At 31.2% G+C, this 26997-nt stretch overlaps 1 protein-coding gene across 1 annotated transcript in view; it reads left to right on the forward strand.

The window, feature by feature from the left end:
- LOC129216648 (puratrophin-1-like) overlaps positions 1 to 25444 on the forward strand; it is a 249267-nt gene extending 223823 nt beyond the window's left edge. The window contains exons 22-26 of the mRNA XM_054850865.1: positions 3825 to 4002; positions 5259 to 5375; positions 6449 to 6655; positions 8345 to 8514; positions 22122 to 25444. Of these exons, the coding sequence (XP_054706840.1) occupies positions 3825 to 4002; positions 5259 to 5375; positions 6449 to 6655; positions 8345 to 8514; positions 22122 to 22142 (693 nt within the window). The 3' untranslated portion in view covers positions 22143 to 25444. The remainder of the gene's footprint in view (positions 1 to 3824; positions 4003 to 5258; positions 5376 to 6448; positions 6656 to 8344; positions 8515 to 22121) is intronic.
- The last annotated feature ends 1553 nt before the right edge of the window (positions 25445 to 26997 follow it).

Here is a 26997-nt window from a genome sequence, read left to right on the forward strand (position 1 = left end):
CTATCAAGCAGTGTAATATTTTTCTTCTTTCTTTCCTTTTCAAACAGTCATAAATTGAAGCTGTATAGTTGGCAGAGGAAAAGGGAAAAAAAATTGGATGACCTAATCTGTTATCTTGTTTCCCTTATAAAAAGTTACAGGGTTCTTACGCGCCCAGAAAACCTGGAATTGTCAAGGAAAATTACATAGTCAAAAATATCGGGGGAAAATCTAGGAATTTTCCAAATGTGCCCCAAAAATTTTTTTCCCCTGGGAATTTTGTTCTATGAGATCAAATCTTCATTTTTATTGATTTTCTTTAAAAAAATTGTAAAAATTTTGAGGCAAAATGACGCTGGCAATGAAAAAAGTGGTGACCCGAAAAACTTCCGCAGCTGCCATTTTTGACTCATTAATTCCTCCCAAAGAAAAAATTCCTCAACCAGAATTATGCACAAAACTCAACAGGGAAGAAGACAATTTACTGCTTCGGAAGCATAACCTGAAGATGGGAGGGTCGATCGTGGAAAATCATTTTTTTTATTGAAAAGTCATTTCAGCTACGCGTGCAACATAGTCGCCATTTTTGGTCATTCACAATATAGAAGTAGACACGATCTTAAAATGTCCAAGTTTCCAACAACAAAGCAGAATTGGATTTTTTCTTTATTGCAAACTATTGAAAATAACACAAAATAGTCGTGAAATTGTTTTTATTATTATCATTATTTTAAATAATTTTCTTGAGAAATGAAAAATTTTGTTATTAAAACTTAATCTTATCTTCATTGCCTTGGGCTCAATTGTGATAAAAAATTTTCAACTGAATTGTAGTTTCATGAAGATTTATTATTTTCTAATTGTCTTCATGCGACAAATTCAGAAAATTATTTCTTATTTTTGGGCATAGCCGTCATCTTTGGTTATTCCCAAGATGAAAGTACACAAAGCTTTTTAAGTGCCTAAGTTCTAGAAAACGGCATTAGGTATTAATTGCCATGCAAACTATTCAAAACAACACAAAATGTGCTGCCTTTTTACCCGGATAATTCCCTATTATTTTCTGGAAAAATGCAAAATTTAATCTTCAGAACATTTTTTTTGTTCTAATTGCCTTAGATGCTTATGTGCTAAATACTGACTATTTTGTTTTAATTGTAGTTTTTTAAGGATTATTAATTATTTGTAACTACTTTTATGCTACAAATTCAAAAATCTTATCTTAAATTTTCACTTAGTCGCCATATTTGGTCATTTGCACAATGAAAGTAGGAGTAAACTTCCAAAAACAGAATTGGATGTTTTTATAATTGTAAACTATTGAAAATAAAATAAAATGTGCAAAAAGTTATGAATTTTTGAAAATTAATTATTACTTTCTGGAAAAGAAAAATTGAAATTTTAATGTAGGCATCCTTTAATATGCGAAAGGAAAAAAAAAATTAAAAAAAAGATTATTTACATTGGTCTATGATTGGCGAATGTTGATTTTTGTTATTATGCATTATATGGTTATGCTGATCGATGCAATAAGTTAATCCTATTTATACTGAAATTTAGCTTTGCATTTTGCGCAGGGCTGGCTTTCTGCTGGCAGAAACTAGTTTTTGCCGTGCCAGTGGCAGAAACTGGTTATAACCGGTAAAAACCAGCAGAAACTGGTACAAACTTAAAAGTATCTTTAATAACTCAAGTAATTACTAAATGATATTTGTAACAGTAACTAAACAAATTAACTTCATTCAGTCATTTAAAAAAATAAAATCCTATGCTAGTGCCCTTGATTTAGTTTGGAAAGGAAACTTTTCAATTGCAGATGCTTGTAATATTTGGATTAATCTAACAAAGGGCAAAAAATCGTATGGGTGCTTAGGGAAGAGAAGTGACATAAAGAATTAAACAGGCATTACTGATTGTAATTTGCTCACTTACATGCTTCATCTAAATTGCTTATGATTGAAATTACCATGTACTTCAAAAAGAAAGTGCCAGAATTTTACTTGCCAATATTAACACAGATTTTGTGCATAATGTCACAGCTTTGCAAAACAAATTCGCACTATTTCTCGAAACTTATTTTTCCAGTCAAATTATTTACCACAATCCCAGTTACTACATGATGGACCAATTAAAAAAAAGATACAATAAATGAAAGTTTCACGAACATTGCTTGTTTATTGATGCATTGCTTGTAGGTCTTCTGTTGTAAGAGTATTCTAATTTGTGCATATTGAGAAACTGTTTAGATTTTAGATACCACCTTTTATAAGAGGCAACTGCAGAGTCCAAACAATGTAACATTTGATTTTGAATTGTGATAATATTGTAATTATAAATTGTGCTTTGGTTAACAATTATTTTTTCCGTACATTTTCTACTGTATGTCAATAATTAATTTTTTGTCATTTTGTGAGTTTTTGCCAGTTTCTGCCACAAATGTGGCAGAAAGTGGTTTTTGCCATGCCGGTTTTAACCAGTTTCTACCAGTGGTTTTAACCGCTTTGGCAGAAGCTTGTCAACCCTGATTTTGTGCAATGTGTTTTGTGTTATATACTAATCACAAAATAAAAATAAGTATTGTAAACCAAAAGCGGATGTTAAAAGATTGCTGCGAGACTACTGCAAAACGCTATAATATTAAATATGACACATAACATCAAAGAAGCACTAAAATAAGTTGAAAGTATTCTGCTTATTTATTTTTATTTTAAGGGGAGAAGTTTCAGTTCTTCCGCATTGCTACTTTAAACAATTTTAATTATTTTGAAAACATTGCTATATAAACTTAATTTTGAATGAAGTGAGTAACATGGAATTTTCTAAAAAAACAACCTGGAAAAGTCAGATTTTTTTTTCAACCACAAGTGTATGAACCCTGAAAGTAGGTGTGGCATTCCAATTTAATTAGCGTTAGAAAACAAGTGATGATTTCTTTTCAAGATAAACAGTGAATAGTTTCCCCTCTTTTGATTTTCTGAACTTTTTCCCTCATTGAACTTTTTTTTCCCTGAATGTAGCAAAATTTTGTTATACCCATAACAATTTTTCACTTTGTTATAAACAAACTTTAAAGGAAATATTTTACTGAGAAGCAAAGGGAATGAAAATTGCTTAGTTATTAGCATAAATGTGCAATATGGTGATCCAAATTAAACAGGAGTGTTTTGTACCTGGCTGATTTCAATCAAATTTACACATGCTTTCTTGAATACCCTGTTTTGATTTCTGAGAAAAAATTGCATAGTTCATGTTTTGAACGTTAGGGGAGGTAGTAGCACTATAAAGCAGGCCATTTATGTTTTTGCAACCACGCATGAGTCATCTATATGTATAAAAAGATGTCAAGCATTTTATTATCAAGTGAGAACTCTGCCATAAAGCACTTTTTCCCTCAATACATTAGCAGAACAAGGGAGCATGTTGAGAAATTGAAAACAGCAAATGTTGAGAAAATAATATTGTATGCATTTTGAAGGAATATAGAAAAAATATCATTAGACTTTGAAATATTATGAATTGATAGAGCTGTACCGCTTAACATTACATCTTACTTTTTATTGTAGTTCCAAGTAAAATGTTACATTAACTACAGATCGATTTTCTGGTATTTTCTCTTTATTTTTGAACTTTATAAATGCAGTTTTGTATTTTTCCTTTCAATAAATGTTTTATTAAGTTGATCTAAAGCAAAAGTATTTTGTAGCAGGACTTTAGCCTGTTTTTTAATGTATGCATGCTCTGTTTTATTTGTTTGTTGCTTAGTTATTTATAAATATGTTAAGAAGAGCTATTCAAAAATGAAGTTTTGAGTTTTATAATCAAATCTTCCCTTATTTTTCTCACAGACTACAGATATTGGTATGACTGAACAAATTGGAGATAGTCCTACAAAGTTTGAGATTTGGTTCCGTAAAAGGAAATTGCATGATACATTTTTACTTCAAGCTCCGAACACTGAAGTAAAAGCTGCTTGGGTTATTGAGTTGAGGAAAATCTTGGTAAAACAGGCGGTAAAAAACAGAGGTAAATTTATGTTTAAAATTGCAATTCTTTCCAAAAGAAAAGTAATTGTGTATTTTTTAATTAAAGCCATATAGCTATTTAAGATACATAATGCTGTGCTAAAATAAAATTTTAATCTAGTATTAAAGTATGATTTTGGTGCTAAAAGTGGCTAAATATGTTCATTACGTTATTACACCAAGTTTCTTGAAATTTATTTAAATAAAAATATTTAGGAAATAGTTCGTAAGTTACTAAATTGATGTAAAGAATGATGTTTTATACTAAACTAGTGGACCACAAGCATAAAAATGGATCTGGTATCCAGTTAACGAAAACATTCCTGGATTGTTTCTGTCTGGGAATTTAAAAAAAAGTTTTATGTGTGACAATTTTATTTTCTCTTATTGTTAATATTTTGTTTTCATTGATTTTTTTTTTTTTTTAACTGAAAATATTGTAGGACATTTCTATTAGCTAGCAAATTGAAGCCTGTGTTAGATGTTTTGTATTAGACTTAACTTTGTATTAAGAACTCCAAATGTTATTTTTTCGTGCATCAAAAATTAATAACAAATTATAATAGAAGAAAGAAAAGTATTTCATATTTATTTTTGCTTTATTCAAGAATCTTAAGATGTTTACTTTTTTTCAAATATTTAAAAGCAATGATGTTTATTCTTAGCTATTTGCCATCTCTGGCTCAATGTTAAAGAGACAGAATTGAAGTACAATTCTTCTGACAATTATTTCTCTCACATTTTTCTCAGGAAACAAGATTTTTCTGTAGAGAACCATTATATGAATTAATAAAAATGATCCTCATAGGAAGGGACAGCTGGAGGCAGAAAACCTCTTAAGGGAGCCAAGTGTGCCAAACAAACTGGTAGCTAATATAGAATTAGCACAGAATGCCAGGCTGATAAGCACAAAACTGCAGTCCTCGGCTGGAATGACTGCGCTGGCATTTCATGCATGCCTTAGCTCTGGCTATAGGGCGGTAACTTACTGAAAATAATTAAAATGTTGTTTAATAACTTCAACTGAAAACATAACCACCTATTTAAACAGTATTTCGAGAAGAACAATTTTGCTGCTGAATGTCTGTACTGCATTCTTTTCTGGTTAGCTGATTGCAGTTTTGAATATTTATTGTACAATTTTTATTTTTGCACAGTATGTTTGGTGTGTGAAAAAATTACATATTTTTTTTGAAACTATTATTATATTTTGTAACAAGTTTTAAACACGAGTCAATAAAATTATTTTGTTTTTAGAAAATCGCCTTGCAGAAATGTCTTCTATGGGCATTGGAAACAAGCCATGTTTAGATATTAAACCAAGTGAAGATCAAATCAGTGACAGATCCATCAGTTTGCATCAATTAGCTAGAGGTAAGAGACTGCGAAACAAATCAAAATAAGAAAGATCATGAGCTCCTTATTGTAATGAAGATTTTTACTGCTTGCCATATCTCAAACGATTATTTATAATATATACTTGTAGAAAAATATAGATCTAAAAATCTGTCATTGAATTGCAAATTTTAAAACAATGCAAAAACTGATTTTTTTTTAAATAAATTTGTTTATTTATTTTTATTTATTTATTTGTTTATATATTTTTTGTTAAGTTGTTTGTGAGTTTTCATGAAGAATATATTTAAATTGATCATTTGCATAAAATTAATCATACCTTCAGTTTTATCAATTGCACCAGTGCTTTGAAAGAAATCCAATTTTGTTGAATTTTTCATTGTAGAAAAACTAGTATCAGCAAATATTTGTTTTTCACTTAATTTATTTTTTAATTTAACATTTTGTAAAAGCATATTGTTTTTTTTTTTTTTTTTTTTTTTAAAGTATTAACTAATTTATTTTTAGTTTTACAAACTTTCTTGTAAAGATACACATCATACCCTCCAACATTGGCCACCTAATCTACCATTGCACTAACTTTGCATTGACGGACATAACATCAACACATCTAATACCGAAATTTGAAAACCTTTTACATGTATAGATGTCTTACAATTTCAAATAATTTTAGTGATGGCATTTCCCAATTTTTTAAAACATTTATTTGTTTTGATTTTAATAGTTACTATAGAAACTATAAATTCTTCCCAGTTGGAGGGTTTTACATACATAATTCTATACTTGTTTCACTCCTCTAAACTCATATTGGCAATTTTTTGTGTCTTTTCCCATGCAATAAAAACTAATATAGCATTAAATTATAATGATAGAAATGTTACTAAATTGCCACAATTCCAATTAGTATTACTTCACTTATTGTGCTTACATTTTCCAATAGTTACAAGGAAGCCATTTTAAATCTATAATCTCGGGATGTTCAAAAGGGTTTACATTACAAATATGAAATGTTTGTTTTAAAATATAAAGTGGTTGATTGCCTACAATTAATTTAGATTAATAACTTATGTCCCAACTTTTGTATTTTTAAGCTCCTCGGTTCCGGAATTCAATTGCAGTATCTCCTTATGAATCTCGCAACAATAGAAACTCTATCATATCTGTGAGTTCCTCTTCATCTTCAGGTAGCAGTCAGTCTTCATTTTCATTTTACGGAACCCTAAATCTTGGCTTTGAACCTGGAGATAGTCCAAGGCCTCTCCATAGATCTCTGACTCAGCAATCACAATGTTCAACTGGTAATGCATACTTATTTTTCTTTAAGACTTTAATCAGCATGTTTAACGTCGAGCATTGTTTTGGATGTTGTTATACAGATCTACATAGTATTGAAATAATAGTAATATGACCCTTCTAGGAGTGTAGTACAAATGAATGAAAATAATGAGTTGTAGTTTAAAACATAACTATTTCGTATTGATAGTGTAATGCAATTGAAATTGTTCATATAATTTATTTTATTTTTTCTTTTTTTTTGGAACATAAACTTTATAAATTAACTTGTTGATAGAGAATGGTTTTTTTTTTTTTTTTTTTTTTTTTTTTTTTTGTGCATTAATGTTTTTAAAGGTATTAAAATCACCTCTATATTTACTGTATAATTTGTTAAAGTTAGAAAGCTAAAGTATTAAAAATATTTTCCTATTTTTGTTAAATTTTCATTTTTTGTAACAGATTTTTTTTTTTTTTTGCACTTTTAGAGGATTGCCTTAAAACATTTTGAAAATTAAAAATAATGTACTATTTTAATTTTCAAAAATAAATTTGTCAATGGTATTACTCCAAGTAATATGCTGAAAAGTGAAGTTCATTTTCTGATATAAGTTTAATTACGCATGTAAAATTTTGAAGTCATATACCGAGTTAATGCAAAGTAAGGGAAATTCTTGAATAGTTATAAAATTGAGCAAAAAAAGCAGACAATCATGGAAAGCGAGGATTATTAGAAGAAAAACATCCGTAAGATCAGGAAAATAAGGGGAAAAATTACATTCTGCATTTAAGTGAATGTAGAAGTATGACTTTTTATGTAGAGGATTAAATGTTATGAATAACATTAAATTGTTCCAGTTCGGGGTTCGTAGGGGTCGTGGAAATCCTGGAAAGTCATGGAAAATTAATATTTTCATTAAAAGTCATGGAATTATATTTAAAGTCATGGAAGAAGTCTTGGACAGTAAGAAAGTAGCAATAGCTAAAAGTGCGCTAGAAATCTTGAGTGATTTAATAATAGAATTGGCTGAAGAATCTGACTTTACTTTAATGAATGAATATACTGTCAAGTTAAGTGTATGATTAGTTGCACTGTTGACACCAAAAGGATAATATTTTTATGAAGTAAATTTATTATTGGAAACTTAGTAATGACTCATTCAACCTTTGTCCCATTCATTACTATTCTGCCCTATTTACTAAATATTTATTAGACTCTTAAACATTTCAATATTGCATTTGCTATTTTTTTACTTTACTTAAATTTATATGATAAGGACAAATAAGAATGATTTATTTTCTGCTGTGTGCACTGATATTTTTTCAGTCACAAGTAAGTCTTCTGATGAGGTAGTGGCATTCAGGTAAAAGTTTTGCTAATGCCCATTTCCGAAAATTGGCAAGTTTGACATTAAATAGTATTATTCTCTTTGTATAATAAGGTCATGAAAGTTTTTATGAAGTCGTGAAAAAGTCTTGGAAAAGTCATGGAAATTTTTTTCCAAATTGAGTATGAACCCTGTCCCATTCTCCCGAGGTGTAACGTATAAATTACTTCCAATTATTTTAAAATTCAAGTTAAATGTAGTTTAATTATGGGCATGTTAGTTACAACCATTCTAGAACCACTTTCCTCTAATTCTTTTTTAGTTTTCAGCTTGGAAACGACTTTATTAAATTGCTTGGGACTCATTTCATTTTCTTTGGTTTTTCAGAAAGTGGCTTCTGTACTGATGCAAGTACAGCAGGTGACAGTCCAGAGAATGAGCCAGTGCGGCATAAAAGAGCTGAAAGAACTGATAGTCTTTTATCAAATGATTCCTTATCAACTAATGTTTCTCCAACAGATGTCCCTTGTCCAAAATTTGAACAATCATTGGAAGAGGTTTGTATAAGTTCTTTTAAAGTTATTTTTTTGCATTAAGTTAGTTAACCCTGTCATTTAAAGCTCTAATTACAATTACATGCTCCCAAACTATTATTTATGTGTACAAAAATGGCTTATTGATAAAATTGTTAGTATTTCTTAACGGTACTTTTCCTTTAAAGGTATGTATGTCAATTGGTTTGGTGATTTATTCACTTTATTTTTACCTTGACAGCAATAGAAAAATGCTTAAAGCAATTGGCGATGTCTACAAGTATGTGGTAACCCTAGAATTTAGAAATTGTAGTTGTTGAGTGGGCCAATTTTTTTTTTTTTTTTTTTTTTTTTTTTTTTACAATAGCAAGTAAAAATTTAAATTGTCAAAAATAAAACATGTGCCAAGTGATGTATGTATCTTTAACTGAAAAGTACCCTCTTAGCATAAAAATCAATATTTTGAAGTGCTTGAAATTTTTAACTAATTTTATGGTAAAGGTGCAAAAATAAGGAAAAAAGGTATTAACGGAAAATATATTGAAAATTTACAAAAATGAGTTCAACACTAAGACATATGCTAATAAATATCCAAAAATTCAAACATAATTCTCTGTTCTTTAAAGTTAAGAGCATTGTAGTGTTATAACTTATAGCATCTGTTAATTTATAAATGAATACATTTGTGGCTAAATCAGATAATATTTGTAGTTGAATTTGTTCTCTCATTTAATGCTTTAATACTGCAATATAAAAATATATCTCAGAAAGGAGTTTCTTGTAAATAAAAGAAGAAATGTATCCAAATGTCGGATACTCACATTGAGCTATAGTAATGATATTAGTCCATCTCTTGAATGCAAAATATTCTTATATTTGGATGTAAAAGCTCTCATTTAGATTTGTTGTTAGAATCTAGCGTTCCTTTTTTCAATAAATTACTATACATATAATCATAGCTGCCAAGTGCTCCGTTTTTCCCGGAGTTTCTCCGATTTTTATTGCATACTCCGAAAATCCGATTTTTTCCAAAAAAAAACTCCGTTTTTTTGGCTTTGCTTGTACATTTTTCGATTTTTGAGGAAAAAGAAGAAATTTCCCTATCCTCGAAGGCAGGAATTGTGCACAAACTCAACAAAAGAGAAGACAATTTGACGCTTTGGAAGCTTAGTGTCAGGATAAACACTGAGGGGGAGCATCGATTGGAGATTGTCGTTTTTTCATCGAGCATTTCAGCTACGTGTAAAACGTAGCCGCCATGTTTGGTCATTCACAAGATGGAAGTTAGCAGACGATGCTTAAGCGCCTTCGTTTTCAAAGACAAAGCAGAATTGGGTGTTTCTTTTAACTGCAAACTAATGAAAATAAGCAAAATGTGCTGCAAAATGTTTTTTTTTTTTTTGGTTATTTCAAATAATTTTATTGAGAAATATGAAAACAGTTATACCATTTAAAATTTCGTTTTATCCTTATTGCTTTGGACACGAATGTGCTAAAAATTCGCAATTAAATTGTAGTTTCATGGGGATTTTTTACTTTTAAATTATTTTCATGCTATAAATTCAAAATTTTATATCTGAATTTTTGACTTAGTCGCCATATTTGGTCATTTGCGAGATTTTAGTACACAAGACTCTTAAGTGGCCAAGTTTTCAAAATCAGAATTAGATGTTTCTGCAATGCAAACTATTGAGAATAATGCAAAATGGGCTGTTTTTTTTTTCCGGAAAATTCTAAATTTTTTTCTTGAAAAATGCAAAATTTTTTCTTCAGAATATTATTTTATCCTCATTGGTTTAGACTAATGTGCTAAAACTCGCTATTTCGTCTAAATTTTAGTTTTTTAAGGGTCATTAATTATTTATAATTACTTTTAATGCAACAAGCTCAAAAATCTATTGTCTGGACTTTTTTGCGTTGTTGCCATGTTTTGTCATTTGCAACATGAAGTAGACAAGACTATTAATAGCCTAAGTTCCCGAAAACAGAATTAGTTGTTTGTCTCAATGCAAACTATTAAAAATAACTAAAGGCAAAAAGTTATGTTTTTTTAAATAATTTTCTTGAAGGGAAAAATTTATATATATTTGATCCTTATTGCCTTGTAGGCTTTGCTATAAACTGAAACTATTTCATCTAAGTTGAAGGTTCCTGCTGACTTCTCATTCATTTATTTTAAAAAAAAAATTATTATTATTTTTTTAAATAAATCAGAAACCTATTTTAACTTAAATTTTCCATGTGCAAAAAAAGTATTGAATATCTCTCTTTAAATCCTATTCATCTATTATTTTTTTACGGAAGTTGTAAAAACTGCCTCCCCCACTTCAGTTTGTATTTCAAAACTTGGTGACATTGGTGGCCACTAAGTTTTTGGAGTCTAGTGGCCATTGTCCACTTTCAAAATTTCAGAGTCTTGACCTTTACTATGAAGTTGCTTTACTTCCAAGTATAAGAAATAATTGTTTTTTAATCTTCAATATGTTCTTATGCACAGTGGCGGATTGGTTATAGAAATCGGCCCTGGCATAAAGGGATATCGCGGCCCCATAGCTTCTATAGATACTAATTTTTACAAAAATTATTGGGAAACAATATCACTTAAATATGAGGAAACTATTCAAAAAAATTAAACTTTCTTTAAAACAAAATTTAACAGATGGTTCTGTGTTTTAATGGTGCACAACTGATACAAGATAAGCTAAATCTTTGTTTGTAAAAAACAAAAAAAGTGATTGTAATAATCTATTTAAGTATTTTTAAGTGTCTGTTAAGCATTTTTAAGTATTTTTAAGTGCGGTGCTGTATTGATTATTTCCGTAATTTGTGTGCGATCCCTTAATTTTTTCAAACACATGTATCAATACAGAGAGAGATAGGGAGTAGATTGATTTTCTTGGATATGGATGTTATTAAATATTAGCATTAGAAACCTAATTGTGAGTTTAACATTGAGTCAAAAATACAAGGTCCTGGGGTCTCCCGAAATTTTTTTCAAATTGTAGTCCTAAAAACGCAATTTTAGATGATCTCTGGTGATGTTAAGGAGAGCAGAGGCTCAAGGGTCTCCAGCCCTCGAGCTTCTCTCGAGTCTCTTCCAGCATTTTTTTTTGAAATTGAAATCTTAGAAAGGCAATTGCAAGCTTTTTTATATTTTTTTAAAATAAAAACTAGGACATAGACAGTTATTCAAAAGTTACGTTCCAAAACCGAAACTTTTACCGACCTTCGATGATTTTAGGAGGAGGAATTATAACGAGGCTCTCCTTGGAATTTTTTCGAAATTAAAGCATTTAAAACCAGATTTCTGACTTGCTTTACTTATCATGACAAAGGGGGAGGGAGCGGGGGACTTTCTTTGAAATTTTTCAATGCTTTATATTCGAAAACAGAGTTATAAACGATATTTCTTAGTGTTACTAACCAGGAAACATCACGATCAAGGAAATTCAAAAAAATTCCAAATTGGTGGCATTCGAAAGAGCATTGGAAAACATGTTTATGGCACTGAAACTACGTGCCCTCGTGACCACGTTATCGAAATAAGATGTCTTAAAAATTGCCGAAATTTTTAGTAAAGTCGCCAAATTTAGCGAGTTTTGTTCAGAAATGGAAGGTACGGCGCGAATTCAACATCTGCATCTGACAAGACATTTCACTTCCATATTTGGTCTCCACCAAAGCGCGTGAGGAATATCGCATTAATTCTTGACTCGGGGTGACTACCATGGCGCGGGGTGTCGTGGCACAGACTGCGGCATTGAAATTTTTAGGGGCTTGAGTTCCGGGATATTAACGTGCAACTGTATAGGGGAAAACGCCACAGCCCGAAATATTTGTTTTATTTTATTGTAAAAACAATGGATTTTTTTGTTATTCTTAAGACTGTCTGTTAAAAAACTGATGTTTAAATCTTTTATGCTTCTGCGGGTGAAATATTTCCACTGAAAGAGTTTATTCGATGATGAAACTGTTTTGAAAAAAATATGATAACCGTAGAAAAACGGTAAACACACTTTAAAGTCTTTTTTTTTTTTTGAAAAGTCGTAAATCTGAAGTCTTCAACAGTATCTAAATACAAAGAAAACGACATTTTAAAAGATTTCAAACCATGTTCTCAAATTTAAAAAAAAAAAACGATTTCTGTCAGTTATTTTCAGTGTGTTTTTCGTTATGTGTATCGTTTTCAAGTTATGTGTAAACCCTCTAACAAGTCAAATAAAAAAAAAACTGTATTAATTTTTATTTTGCTCGTATTTGAATTCCCTTTTAACGTGAAACATAATTATTAAAAGTGACTTCAGTATTTTTTAAAATGACTAAATAACATGCAATATGATGTGCATTTACGTTATAGCGACTTTCAGTTGCAGTGACAGACTTTTTCGAACTACAGGGGTTGTTGTAATGAACGTCAACTGTAAAATTTTTGATAAGAATCTGTTATGAAGTAATTTCCGACATCGTTAGTTTTGCTGTGCAAATTTTTGACATTTACTATCCGTTGTTTTCTTTTTTTTAATTATTATTTTTTTCGATTTTAAATTAAACATTTTCGCTAGCAGTGGTCAGACAATGAAACTTCATGAATGATAATAACTTTTGAAAAAATAAATAAGAGCTGGGATACTACAATCCATGATCATGTTCTTTCAACATCAAAAACTATCTATTTTATTTTCAATATATAAGCTTTAATAAGCATGTTTTTTTTTTACTTATTCATATTAATTCTCGTACATAATTATTAATTACTTACAACACATTTCATTACAAGATTACAAACTTAAATTTGTTAAGTAAAACACACTTGAAATGCACTTAAATTCTGAAATGCATTATTATCACGATTACAAAGTTAAATCCTACGTTCAATTTCGTTATAAAGTTGTAGCTCCTCTGGATAAAGCTCTCTAGTTTCCATTTCACAGGCTTCATACTTATTTTTTAATTTTACCCACACGAGTAAAGGGTTAATTCGAAACATCGTTTACGCGCTTTGCAGATGACCAGAAATGGAAATGAGAGTCTTGCTAGACGCAGGCGATGAAATCACATGGTATTTTCCATTTCTTGCCAAGTCTTTAAATTTGGCGAATTTTCGTAAGATTTCGACAGACTTTGACCCCCCATATCTCAAAAACAAAAGGACGAGGGCACACAATATTTGGGTCAAATTTTTTTCTAAAGATACTCTTTGGAATGCGACCATTTTTAACTTTTTTCATGATTACTGAACTCGTGATGTTTCTTGGTAAGAAGAGAGGATCGAGGGCTTTCACCCGATAAACCGTCGGAACTTCAGAAAGAGAAATTAGAGAGGTAATATTTAATGCGGAAAGATGAGGTTAGTGGACAGTGGAAGATATAAAGGTCTGGTGTACCTGTGAGTCCATGACACCATGACATGGACTTTTATATGATATAGAATCTGAAAGTGAGAAACAAAGTGGATCGATAGGGAAAGGGCATCGATAGGGCCAGTTACAAAAATTGTTTGGTGTGGTGTTTAGATTTAAATGTGAGGTTTTAATTTAATTTTTGGGAATAGGTCAAAAAATCTTCTGTCATGATGTTATGGAAAAAATGGGGGTTTGGGGGGTTTTCCTCTTTTTTTTTTTTTTTTTGAGATTGAAGCCGGAAAAAGGTAATTTTAGACGATCTTCGATGATATTATGAGAAGGACATGCTTTAAGGGACCTCCGAAATTTTTTCGACACTGATTTATGACGCTCTTTAATGATGGGGTGGGGACGTTTCTAGGTCGATTGCGGCGGAAATACTCTCCTCGAAGTTTTTCGAAGCTGAAATCCCAAATACGCTGTTGTAGCCTGTCTTTAATGATGTTAAACTAAGGAATGGGGTTCATGAGTTTTTCCCAGAAATTCTTTAAAAAGCTAAGTTTCAAAAACGCACTTTAGTTAAGTTTTGGTGACTAAAAAGGAAGATATAAGCTTTTGGATCCCTCTCTTCCCCCTTTTGGCTACGCCCAAATCATCTTTTATTTATTTTATTGATAAAAAATATGAAACACCCTTCAGCAGTGTTCTCCTTCAAAACCATTTACATTTAGATTTTCCATAATAAAATTTTCAATTTTCAGCCTAGTATTTTTATTTGCTTGAAATGCAAGCTATATGAGGCCCGGAGTAAAAAAAAAACTTTTCTTGAACTGATCTCGTGCTTTGGTGACCTTAAATAACCTTAATGATCTTTGGTCTTTTTTTTCACTCTATTTTATTTTAAATATCATTCCTTCTTCACTTGATAAAGTTTTGTTTCAATTTTCAATTCATACATGATTTTTACTTTCAAACACTTATAACTATACTGGTGTGACTATTAATTTTAATATTTTCAATCTTTCTCGCTAAGTTTTAATTTTTCTCCTATTTAAACCATATTTCTGGGGCCTGTGTATTTTTCTATATACATAACTCTGATTTGCAGGATGATATTTTTAAAAAAATAGGAGAGGTAAATGGTAGAAAAGGTCGGTGTGTCAGCTGCCCCTGAGAATTATAGTTTTTTATATAATCATTTTTAAATTGAAGGGTCTTCAACCATTTGTTTGATCCCTTCGATGGATATTGAGGAAGAAAAATTGAATATTTTATTTTTCGTAAAAAAAAAAAAGTTAGAAACGCACATTTAGGAGGTCTTTACTTAAATAATCTTTATAATACAGAATTTTGGATGCTCCAAACTGTGTTTTAAGATTGCATTTCCTGTTAAATCTTTATTGAAAAAATACTTTTCATCACTTTCATTGCAATTGTTATTACGAACAACAATTCATAACAATTGTGAATTGCCATTCATACATGAAACTGAAAAATGGACAAAAGTATTTTAACTTTTAAATACTACCCTTGTAAGATAAATAAATACCTTTGTGCTGAACAGTAAAGTAAGACAAAACAACGTTAGAAGAAGCACAAATTTGTAAATAACAACAGACACGTGTTTCGGCGTTACAGGGAACGCCTTTTTCAATGCAAAAAATAATGAGCTTATGGATGAAAAGATATCCGACAAAAGCTAATTTGTCTTTTGTCGGATATCTTTTCATCCATAAGCTCATTATTTTTTGCATTGAAAAAGGTGTTCCCTGTAACGCCGAAACATGTGTCTGTTGTTATTTACAAATTTGTGCTTCTTCTAACCAGTGGCGGATCATGTGATTGTGAGGCCCCAGGCGCAGCCTGATCCTGAGGCCCTCACAACAAAAACGATAGTCTTACTAATATTAACAATGCTGGAAATCAAAACTTTTTTATTTTTTTAATAGACGAACAAGCTTTGGGGGGGGGGGGGGGGGGGGGGGGGACAGTTGCATTCTTATTTAAAAGGGAAAAATCGACATTTCTGACCCAAAAAAAAAAAAAAAAAAAATTACAGTGAAAAATTTTGCCTCCTATATTTGTACGTAATTTAGTCAGTACAGGGGGAGAGATCCTCCGAGCCCCCTTTTCTGGCATTTACAGGGGTCGGAGTGGTGATTTCAAAAATTTTAGGATACAATTTCGATAAAATTTTAGGACAACAGATATCGAGTTTTTTTTTTTATTTTTTTAAACTTAAATGTAATGTATAAGCTTGATTTTTGCAGTGGATAGTAAAACTTTTCAAATTCAATCTTGAAAATTACAATACAATGCATTCAATCTTTTAATCTTTAACACAGTGACCAGTATGAAATAAAAATAAATGTACATATGTCCAATTGCTTCTTTACTTGCTTTGTTGTTGTTGAAAAAATGTCCTTAATAAGGAGGGTTTAAAAGTAGAGTGCAAGTCCAAAATTTATTGTATTTTTCTTTTTATCAGATAATCTGATACTTTTTGGTACCTCAAAATTATCAAAAATACTCCTGTAAATTCCAGATAAATCATTTAAAGACGCAAATGAATAATTGTTTTTTATGGCATACAACTAAAACTATAAGAAAACCTCCGCTTACGAAATTTTATCTTAGAGTGAAATTGAAACAAAAGCTTTGGATTGCTTCATTATAACCAATATGTTTTTAGTAAAAGACAAAGAACATGGAATTTAAATTACGGCTTGATTTTTCAAGCTACTTGTCAACCTCTTATGTCTCGCCGCATCAGCATGAGACAATACCTGTGAAAATAAAATGCTTTAAATTCATCCCTGTCTGCGTGGCACCATGTGCTAATTTTGCATCTATTTCTCTCTGCCTTTTCAACCACAGGGAAGAGAATTTCGTTTCCCATGGCATTTAAATAAACTGTTATTCACATTTTTAAAACAAAAAGTTAGTGGCTAAATTTAAAAATTATATGTGCAAGAAATAATCCAACTTCACTGAACAGAAACACAAATAAAAGCAAATTGAGTCTTTGTATTGCTAATGCTCAGACTACAACGCAAGATAAGCATTATAAAAATAAATATTACTTCCCACCTGGGGACAAACCATTTAACTTTTGTTCTAAATGAGCTTTTTGAACCAAGTGCTTACATTTGGGTTCTTATTTTGTTGTATAGCTTTTTTGTAGAAGAGGAATGACTGCAAGATTTAGAAAGTATAGATAAAACAGTTTTATATTGAGCATTTGTTTTTGTTAACTTCATCCCCCCCCCTTCTCTAGAAAAAAAGTAGCAGCAGCATAGGTTTTTCTCTTTCTTTAAAAAAAAAAAAAAAAAAAAATCTTAAGGTCTACGAAGTTTATCTTGTCTTAAAATACAGGCATATCAGCATGAAAAGTTTCATTTTTCTGCACAAGTAGGGAATATAGTGTGAACATTATAGAAATTTTAGGACAATTCCTAACCCTGGGTATTTAGTAAAATCCCAGCTTTCCTCAGTTTACCAATGAAAGTATAATTCAGTTGTGCAATCAGAAAAAAGTCCAAGGAGGGCGATGCACTTAGCAAAAAGAAGAGAAAACTTGTAATCTGATAAGGAAAGGGGGGTTCGGGGGTTCTCCCCCGGAAAATTTTTGAAACTTGGAAAGTTTAAAAACGCCATTTTAGACTTTCTTTGCTGATGTTTATGGACAAAAAGGTGAAGTTGTCTCAGCGGAAAGTGGTAGAAATTGAAACCTTAAAAACGCGATTATAGGCCATTTTATTAACGTTAGGGTAATGGATGGAGCCCAGGGAGTGCCCCCAATATTAAAAAAAAAAAAAAAAAAAAATAGATCGGAATCAATTTTCTGTCCCCCCCCCCCTTCCCAATTTCGAAATTGAACTTTCAAAAACACTATTGCAGACAAAATTTACATGATAAACAATTTTTACGGGAAAGAGGTGCAGGGGCTCTTCCATGAAATTTTTTTTCAAAATTATGGTCCTAAAAACTTCATCAACATTTTATATTCAGGGGCTATACTATTTTAATTTTTTCTAAGTGTAGTTTAAAAAAATTAATTTTTTTATGATATTAAAGAACGTTTGTTCGAGGACCTTTGCTCGAGTATTTTCTGAAATTCAAAGAATGCATCGACTTTATGAGTCCTGGGTGGTAATCCTAAGGCGTACGCTAAGAAGTGGGGTGATGAGGAGAAAAGTATAATGAGTTCGCGCGCGCGCGCAACTATAAACAAAAATCCAAGTAAAATTCTTACTCTCATATTTTACTTTTCCTGAAATTATTTATATACTTCTGAAATTCAAAATTCGTAATTTAATTTCCTTTAATGTTTGAAAATTCTGATTCTTCAGAAGTTTTCAAGCAAATCTTGAAGCCTATGTTTTTTTCTTTTAATATAATCATTACCATCATTTTTTTTTTTTTGAAGCAGTAAAACATGCTTTTTAGTACATGGCAAATGTTGATGTACACTCTTGAAAATAAAACTGAAACACTTCAATAGTTGGGGAGAAACTAACCTGTAAGCATTAAGAAAGCTACGCAGATCTTAATTATAGCATTACGACGCTGTCAGGTTAGGTTTGCCGCAACTACAGTTTTTATATAAAACGTTTGTCTTTAATAAGTAAATCAATCTTCATGAAGTTGAAATTTGAAAAATATATTACAACAAATGGCACCAATGAAAGAAGGAGAACACTCAAAATCAACTACTTTCGCAGCAGAGGCATTTAAAATTTTTATAGTAATTTTATAAAGCGTATTTGTAATGAATTGACAAATGGTTCTTTTCTCTGTAATGGAAATATAATTTAAAGAAGAATTAACAGTATATTCTTTTTTTCAAAAGCAATACCTTTGTACAACTTTAATTGTAGCCTATTATATTTCAAAATTTATCATTTAACACCAAGATTGCAGCATAATTCTAAAAATAAAATAGTTATTAAAACATATTTAACTTATCTCAAAAGGAATGATGGTCTTGTCGTTGATGGAAGACACAGGTCAAGAGCACGTGTCAAAACAGCAAATAACTTCTTCGTTCTTCCTCCAAAAAAAAAAAGAAGAAAGAAAAAATTCCCGCCTTTTCCAAACTGCTTATTTAGTTAAATACGTCATAAAACTATCTTGTTACGGTTTGGTCACTGGTGGGAAAGTGGGAAATTTAGCAAAAAGTAAAGAAAGAAAACACAGGAAAACACAGCTGTGCGCTGTGCCCAGCGTGTGAAAACGACTTCGATCTGGATCCCCCACAGATCTGTCTCTTCTCCCTTCGGCATTCTAGATAAGGAAAGGGAATATAATTGTTAGCCAAGAAGAGTGACCATTCCAGGAGGTCGAGTTTTACAACCCATGTTGTAAATCCTGCTGCCTGCTCCCCTTATTTAGAAAAACACCGATTCGGGCATAATCGCACAAATGACGATTGGTATATTTTGAGGACTGATATAATACTGACACAAAAATGACGACTCGGTTATCATTTCTTTAAGAAGAGGGGGGTCTCACACCACTCTACCCCCTCTCGACACTTCCTAGCTGTATGGCTATTCCAATTAAAGCAAGTATCTTCATGTGTATATCAATAGTACTTTTTTAAAACAAGATGCATACTGATTACTCAGACGAAGGCGACTTATAAGTGGTCAAAGAACTCAATGGAACGGGAGAAGTTCTTCAGGCAAGCAGGCCCGGATGTATAAATTTTGGGGCCCCCTGCAAAAACTCTGTAGAGCCACTCCCCAGAGGCCAGCAGTGTGTACATTCGTACCGTTAATAAGAACTTAGTGCTAGTTTTTTTATTTTTATTTATTACTATTTTTTCAATTTCTTGGGACATTGGGTCCTTTCAGGTCGTGTCCCCCCCCCCTGCACTGCGTGGTTTGCGGGTACGCAGGGCCTGCTGGCAAGACTAACTGTGCATTTTATCAGAATAATTTTGTCAAGTATTTTACAAAGACAATTTTATGCTGAAATTGTGGGAAGAAAAAGTAAAATCCAAACTCTAGGGAAAATCCAAACAAAGGCACCTGAAGCCAGGGGCCCACTAAGACTCAGGGGGCCCTATTGGAAGCAATCAACTCGCGCCTAAAATTCATGATTAAATATCAATTTTCATGAGTTTTGAACATTTTCCACTCAAAATTATAGCTTTCCAGGACAAATTCTCAAAACAAAAATTTTGGTTTTGAGGATAGGCCAGTTCGCAGCTCCGAGGCCCCCTGCTTTTCTGGAGGCCCCAGCTAGTGCCTCATGCGCCTATGCGGTGATCCGCCACTGCTTCTAACGTTGTTTTGTCTTACTTTACTACCCTTGTTTTTCTGTTTTTTATTGCATTACTAAAATGAAATTGGCGGCCCTTTTTCTGAAAAACTGGGCTGGTGTAACACCCCCACGGCCCCCTTAGCGACGGCCTTGCAACCTCCATCCACGGGCTTGAGCTCATGCGTAAAGAGGGATTGAAGCTAGAGAATTTACGTAGCGGTATTTAAATTTTATTGTTTGTAGACAGGGCATGTCAGCCCGAAACATGACCGGCCCACCGGGCAAATGCCCGGTTGCCCGCCGGGTGTATCCGCCACTGCTTATGCATGTAGGATATGTATAAAAGCATATTTTTAAAAAAGATTGCAGTTTTATTAAATCAAACAGTAATCATGTTTTTTTTTTAACTTTTCAATATGTATCTATATAATGTTGCTCTTTTAATGTAAAATAATTTTGTTTTAAACTTGGTTGTTGTTTTGTTGAAAATCTAACATGAAAAATCAGAAAAGCATTTTATAAGTGCTTAGAATTTATGGAAACTTATGGTACAGAAGGAAGGTTTAGCGCAGGCCACGATTTCATGCTCCTATTTTAACCCTCAGTGCTCCTATTTTTTTCCTTAAGTGCTCCTATTTTTTTGTATCTTGAGGTTGGCAGCTATGATATAATTCATATTCAATTGGGCTGTTAGCAAAATTTTAAAAGCATTTTTTTCTGAATTAGAATGCCTTAAAACGTAGGCTTTAACCATTTAAAAAGTAATTTGACAAAGTTTAATATTTTGTACAATTATTTTAATCGATGAGCAGATTCAATTTAATTTTTTACACTACTGCACATGACATCACAAGTGATGAAATGCCATTCACTGATGCCATTAGTGCAGAGCACAACATTTAATTTGCTTCTTTACTCACATGCACTGGCAATGATATGGTTGATAGTAAGCATAGAGCTCAGTTATTTAATTCAGTTCTCAGTTATATCGTGGAAATGCGGTAGCCAGCAAGCGTAAGCCTGCAGTGTGCCAGTGGAGTAGCGTGACAAAGTACATCACTTGTGACGTCATAAAATCTGACACATTAAACGTTCAGAAAATGCAACTTTTTTCTCGCTTTTTTTTTGCGTATTGTATCAATTTGAGTGATTTCAGTCAGTAGTGCTTTTGACTGAAGGAAACATCCCCATTATTATGTGACTAAAATATCACCAGTCAAGGTATGACGGTGAAAATTGCTTCTCTTCTTCGACATTCAAACGAAGCAATTGCCTGTTTTGGTGATATTTTGATGGTTGAAAATTTAACCCTAACTCCAGTGGATTAACCCTAAACTGCAGTAGATAGCGTTAATAGTTGACTGCTTTTTTGTTTCTTCATTCCTCTAAAATGACGCAGTCTTACCAGTAAAACAGTAACAGATTGAGTTCAGTCTCGTCACAATGAAACCTTTCCCTACATGTTAAAATTACCAAACCATATTATCAAATTATCATGCCGTGGCGCGAGCTTCATTGTTGAAACACGCAAGTTACTTGATCATTGGATATCATTCATATGAGGATGTCTACTATTGACTCAAAATACAATTTTAGATCAGAGGGATTAGTAAGGGGGGGGGGTTGCATTTTAGATGCATTCTTATGCTAGATGCTCTGATATAGTTGATTTTCTATCATTTAAATCTCTGAAGTAGTGTTCATTAAAGAAACTGTTCATTATTATTTTTCAAAGAGAAAATAAAAGAAATTGCAGCACAAAAAAAAGAGGGAAACATGTTTTTCATAGCTGCAATACAGTAAAACCCCAATTTGAAGATTGTCAAGGGACTAAAAAGGCTATCGTTATATTCAGGAGCATAGACATTCAATGCAATTAAATCTGGACCAGTGAAATATATCATTTAATGGAGGAAATTGTTAAATCAAAGTTGTACTGCATTTGTTTTGTTTTTTTATTGTACCTTTCTATTTGTATACTTCAATTATTGTTCACTCATGATTGTATTTCATTTGCAGAACATTACGACACCCATGTAATGTTTTCCTGCTTTGCTGGACTTATAATCTTCCATTGTATCAAAAATTGAGGTCCATTGCAAGAGCCGAGTGCCATATACTGAAAATCAAGAGCTTTTGTCATGTTCTTTTCTTGTATTTAACTTAACACGAACATGACAGAAAAAGCACGGGTTAATAACTTTTTGTAAACTTTTATTTATTGAGAGTATATATTGCACCTTGTACTGAGCTAATGTTATGGAATACTAATTTGGTATTTCCACAACCTATATTTAGTCTGTTCACATATACATTTACTTGTATATACTACCTCCTATTGTCCACTCAGCAGTTTTGTTCAGATTATCATACCTTTATGATCAACTCATCTGATGTGTAAAAAATAACTTTGCTTTGAAACTAAGAGTTGTTCACAAATGATGTCTTGTTTGCACCGGGAGGGGAAAAAATTGTGGCGAGAAAGGAAGGTGGTTACAAGAAGTATGATATCATGCATTTTTTATAAGAATACTTTTATGAAAACTAGCATGACATGTGTGGCAGAGAGGTATGGTGAAGCATGACACTTCGTGACAAAGAGGAAGGTCAAAATTTTTTAAAAAATATGACATCATTTATGGACGGCTCTTTATTTAAAAAAAGATGTTATGCATATTTTTATATGCATTTAAATTTGACTAATTTATTCATTATTGTTATTATTATTGAAATTGTTTTGAGTTTTTAAATATTTTACTTACATATCATAGCTAGAATTAATTCTTCAGACTTTATTTTAAATACAAGATTCCCAAAAAGTTTATAATTTGGTCCAAAACTTAAAAATACTTACATTGTTGGTTATTCCATATATACAGTGCTAAAATCATGTGAGTACTATCACTTAACAAACAAGATGTTTGATCAGAAATCAATGAGTCTATTTGCCCAATGCAACTTTGATTTTGTATTTCAAAGGCTTCTGTTGTCTATATCATAAAACTGCTACTGTCAATTTTTTACAATTTATTTGGCATTTAATTTCAGTTATTATAACCAGTATCCAAGAAACTCTTCGAATTTTATTTGTCTTTAAAAAGAATTTTTGAAACTCATAAATATTACACACTAGTATTTTCCTCTCTGAACTATTTAGTCTGTAAAAAATACTCTTTGTTAACTTTTGGTGCCAAAATTGTCTTTTCTGCCATTTAATTTGTAACTAACAGCTTTAACTGCATAAGTTTCTGTTAAATATTTTCCTTAAAAATGTTTCAGATAATATCAAATTAAAAAATCCATAGGTTCTGTGTCCAATGTTTTTTGGGAGCAAAATTTATCATATCCAAGTTTTACTTTTCAAAATAAAGAGTAAATTTTCTCTGTAAACCTGAAGACTAACTTTTTCTGCGAAAGTTTCAAAAACTAATACATGAATTTGCGAATAGAAATGTAACACATGATTTGAGTAAATTAACAATTTTCTTTTGAAAAGAAAAGTTTTATCTGTATAAATAGTTTTCAGACAGGCTACTTTCAAATTTTTTCTGAATTTAAGCTTAATGAATTTTTTAACAAGATATTAAGTCAGCTTTGTGCTGTTATTTCATTACTTTTTTTTTTTTTTTTAATTTTACTCATTATTAGCCCAAATTTAATTAAATAAAGTTAAGTAATATTTATATGTTACAAAACTATGTTTTGATAAAATTAGAACATAAAAACAAATAATATAAAGCTTCTGAGAAGATATTTAATAAATACTACTGGTGGATAAAAAAATGCTTTAAAAATTTCTATTATTTGAATACCTCTGTTTTTCTTCCAAAGAAATGCCAACTACTGAAACAAAAATTGTGATATTGTGAAAAGTAGCTCTAAATTGAAGAAATATTTGCCTTATTTTAATAACCACTATGATAAATGTACAAAATAATTTAATATGACTTTTTGTTCTGAAAATACAATAATCAAATATATTTTCTTCAATGCATGAAACATTTGCGCAGAAACAGACAATATATTACTCTTTAAATCACTAAATAATCAGCGCAAAATCTATATAAGTTTAGCAAACATGGAAATCAACATTTAATGCGTTAAAAACTGATGCAGCTGTTTCAAGGCAACATGAAACCTTTTTGGTTCACATGAATGATAGACTGTTGCTTAAAAATTGCATAAGTAGCCTAAATCAGGGTTTCCAACATTGGAGAAACAATTTGAGGAGCATCTTTGGTGATTTTGAGGAGCATTTTGAAATTTTGCGGAGCAGATCGGTATTTTATATAAAAATCAATTTAAAAAAAAAATAAACCTGTTATCTAAAATTCTTTTTGAGCTTTGAAATTCATTTCAAGCACTAGCATAAGAATTATTATTTTCAAATTTATAACATTTTAACCCAAAAATTTTAAACACTATGTCTTCCTTTGAGTATAAGGGTTTAATTTTCATATTTACATGCCTAATAAACTAGCAAAATAAAATTAAAATAAATTTAATCATTGGTGAGTCTGGTTAGAATCAAGACCAAACGGGAAATGCAGAGCAAAAAAACTTTTCTATGGAGCTGCGGAGTTTCACTATTTTTACAGAGCAACTCCGCAAAATGTGGAGCAGTTGACAACCCTGCCTTAATACAGGTGTGTGTAATGCTCATATACTTATTTCTACTACATTGACATTTCATGATATTCCTATCACAAGGACTTTTATTTATTTATTTTTTAAAATCATTTTTGCAGTAGTTGGCATTTCTGTTTTAGTTAACTGCAAAAGATATTTGAATTATAATAAATTTAAAAGGCAAAACCTCTTGAATTAAAATTTATTGTAAATGATTTCCTTACATTGTGCCTCTTCGTTAAAGATCTGATTCTGCATTTTCAAAAACAATGTTTATATAAAGTGTTTTTATGTTCTGTGCTGTTACAGTGGCATCTTAGAAAAATTGTCTATCACGAATTTCAAAATCAAAAAAACTGATGAATGAAAATTTATTTCACAGGTGCAATTTATTACTAAATATAATATATATTGTGATAGTGCAATACATTTTTATATTCAGGCAATCCAACAAATTTCAGGTCACTGCGTATATATATATATATATATTTGAAAAGTGTACTTTGGTGCCACTGATTTGTAAATATGATTTGTACAGAAAACAAAGCTTATTACCAGCTTCCCCAAGTGCTGTGGATGTTGACTAGTGCCATTTGGTGTTTTGAAATTAAATGTAATAACTAGGCAGCACTCATATTAAGCTGTTCTGGCAGCTTTTTGTACATTGATTCCTGTAAGGATTTGCAAGATTTAATAAAGTATTTGATTATTCATTTTTGTGCATTTATGTTTATGTATTCTCATGAAGTATTTTCAGCAAACTCAGTATTTTGTGAAGAGTTCTTAAAAACTGATCTAATTCCTTAAAAAACGTAATGTTTCCCTTTGAATATGCAGTAGTGAAAAGAAAAAGGATGCAAGTGCCAAAATTTAAAAACTTCGAGGTAACCAGTATAAATAGTAGGTGAACCTCTCCTCTGTCTTGGTGCGAGATATAGTACTAGTAGTCCTGTAAGGTACTGCTAAACAGCATGATTTAGGAGAAACTTTTCAATGATAACCAACTTAGGACTGCAACTTAAAACATGTTTTACTTGAAAATGTCCACTTACAGCCCTTTGCTTCTCACTGCCTCATATAATGTACTTTAAATTATACATTAACATCTCTCAGTTCTAACAGGCAAAAGTCAATCAAATTAACTCTACAATGCATTGCATAGCCATTTGGAAGAACTTTTAATATCTTTCATTGAAAAATAAACTGTCATGTTAGTAGGTTAAAAATACTTCTAAGGATAAGTTTTACGTTCACTTTTAATCGAAAATTAAATAAAATGCCAATAAAAGAAATTGCCATCCCTTTAAACACAACAAATTGACAAATGCTTTATTATGATGGGGTGGTTACTGAATGAAGCCACACTAAATGAGATAGATATTCCCGTATGTTGCATCTTACAGTGCAAACTGTTTTCTGTACTACAGTTCTATTTACTTAGTACGGTGAAATTCCGTTATAAGGAATACCAATACAACGAAATTTCCGTTTCAACGAACTACATTTACAGTCCCTATATAACTGCCATTACATTATTAGAATTTCATTACAACGAAATTCCCATTACAACGAACAAAATTTGTGGTCACTTGAAGTTCGTTGTAACGGGATTTCACTGTATAGCCATTTGACATAGCTCCAATTTTGCTTTTCATGATTCATAATTTATGCATTTGTCACACTTTAACTATCTCATGAAGTATGGGCGAAAATTGAATAGATTTTTTTAAATACTTTTCCTGTTGTGCAGATATTAGAACCACATACCATTCCCAAAAGAAAGGGATGGAACGATGGACATCATTTTGAAGTGTACAAGTTACATCACTCTTTTTAATATAGCTTCATTGAAATGGAATTTATCACAAAGGATTCAAATAAATCCATTGTTTGAAAAACACATTCCCAATTTCAATAAGCATAGAGAACAATTAAATGAGTTTTATTGGATCAAAAAGATGACAATGTTCTATGTACAATAAAGGACCAAAGATATAATACCTTTTCAGCACAGTTTTATCTGCCCTTTATTTCACTGAAATCCATATTTAAATTGCTGAAGATAATAATCCTCCTTCTTGGATATTATGTCCACCAGATCTACGAGATCATTATAATTCAGATAACCTCCGAATTTATCTGGAAGAATTTCTTTGGGGAAGAAAGCATGCAGACTTTGCCAGTTCTTTGCATCTGAATGAATCACCAGCTGAAGTAAAAAGTCAATATTAAAAAGTGGTATAAGGGCAGTTCCATGATAACAGGG

The sequence above is a fragment of the Uloborus diversus genome, chromosome 2 (genome assembly GCF_026930045.1).
Source record: "Uloborus diversus isolate 005 chromosome 2, Udiv.v.3.1, whole genome shotgun sequence".
NCBI classification, from domain to species: Eukaryota; Metazoa; Arthropoda; class Arachnida; order Araneae; family Uloboridae; genus Uloborus; species Uloborus diversus.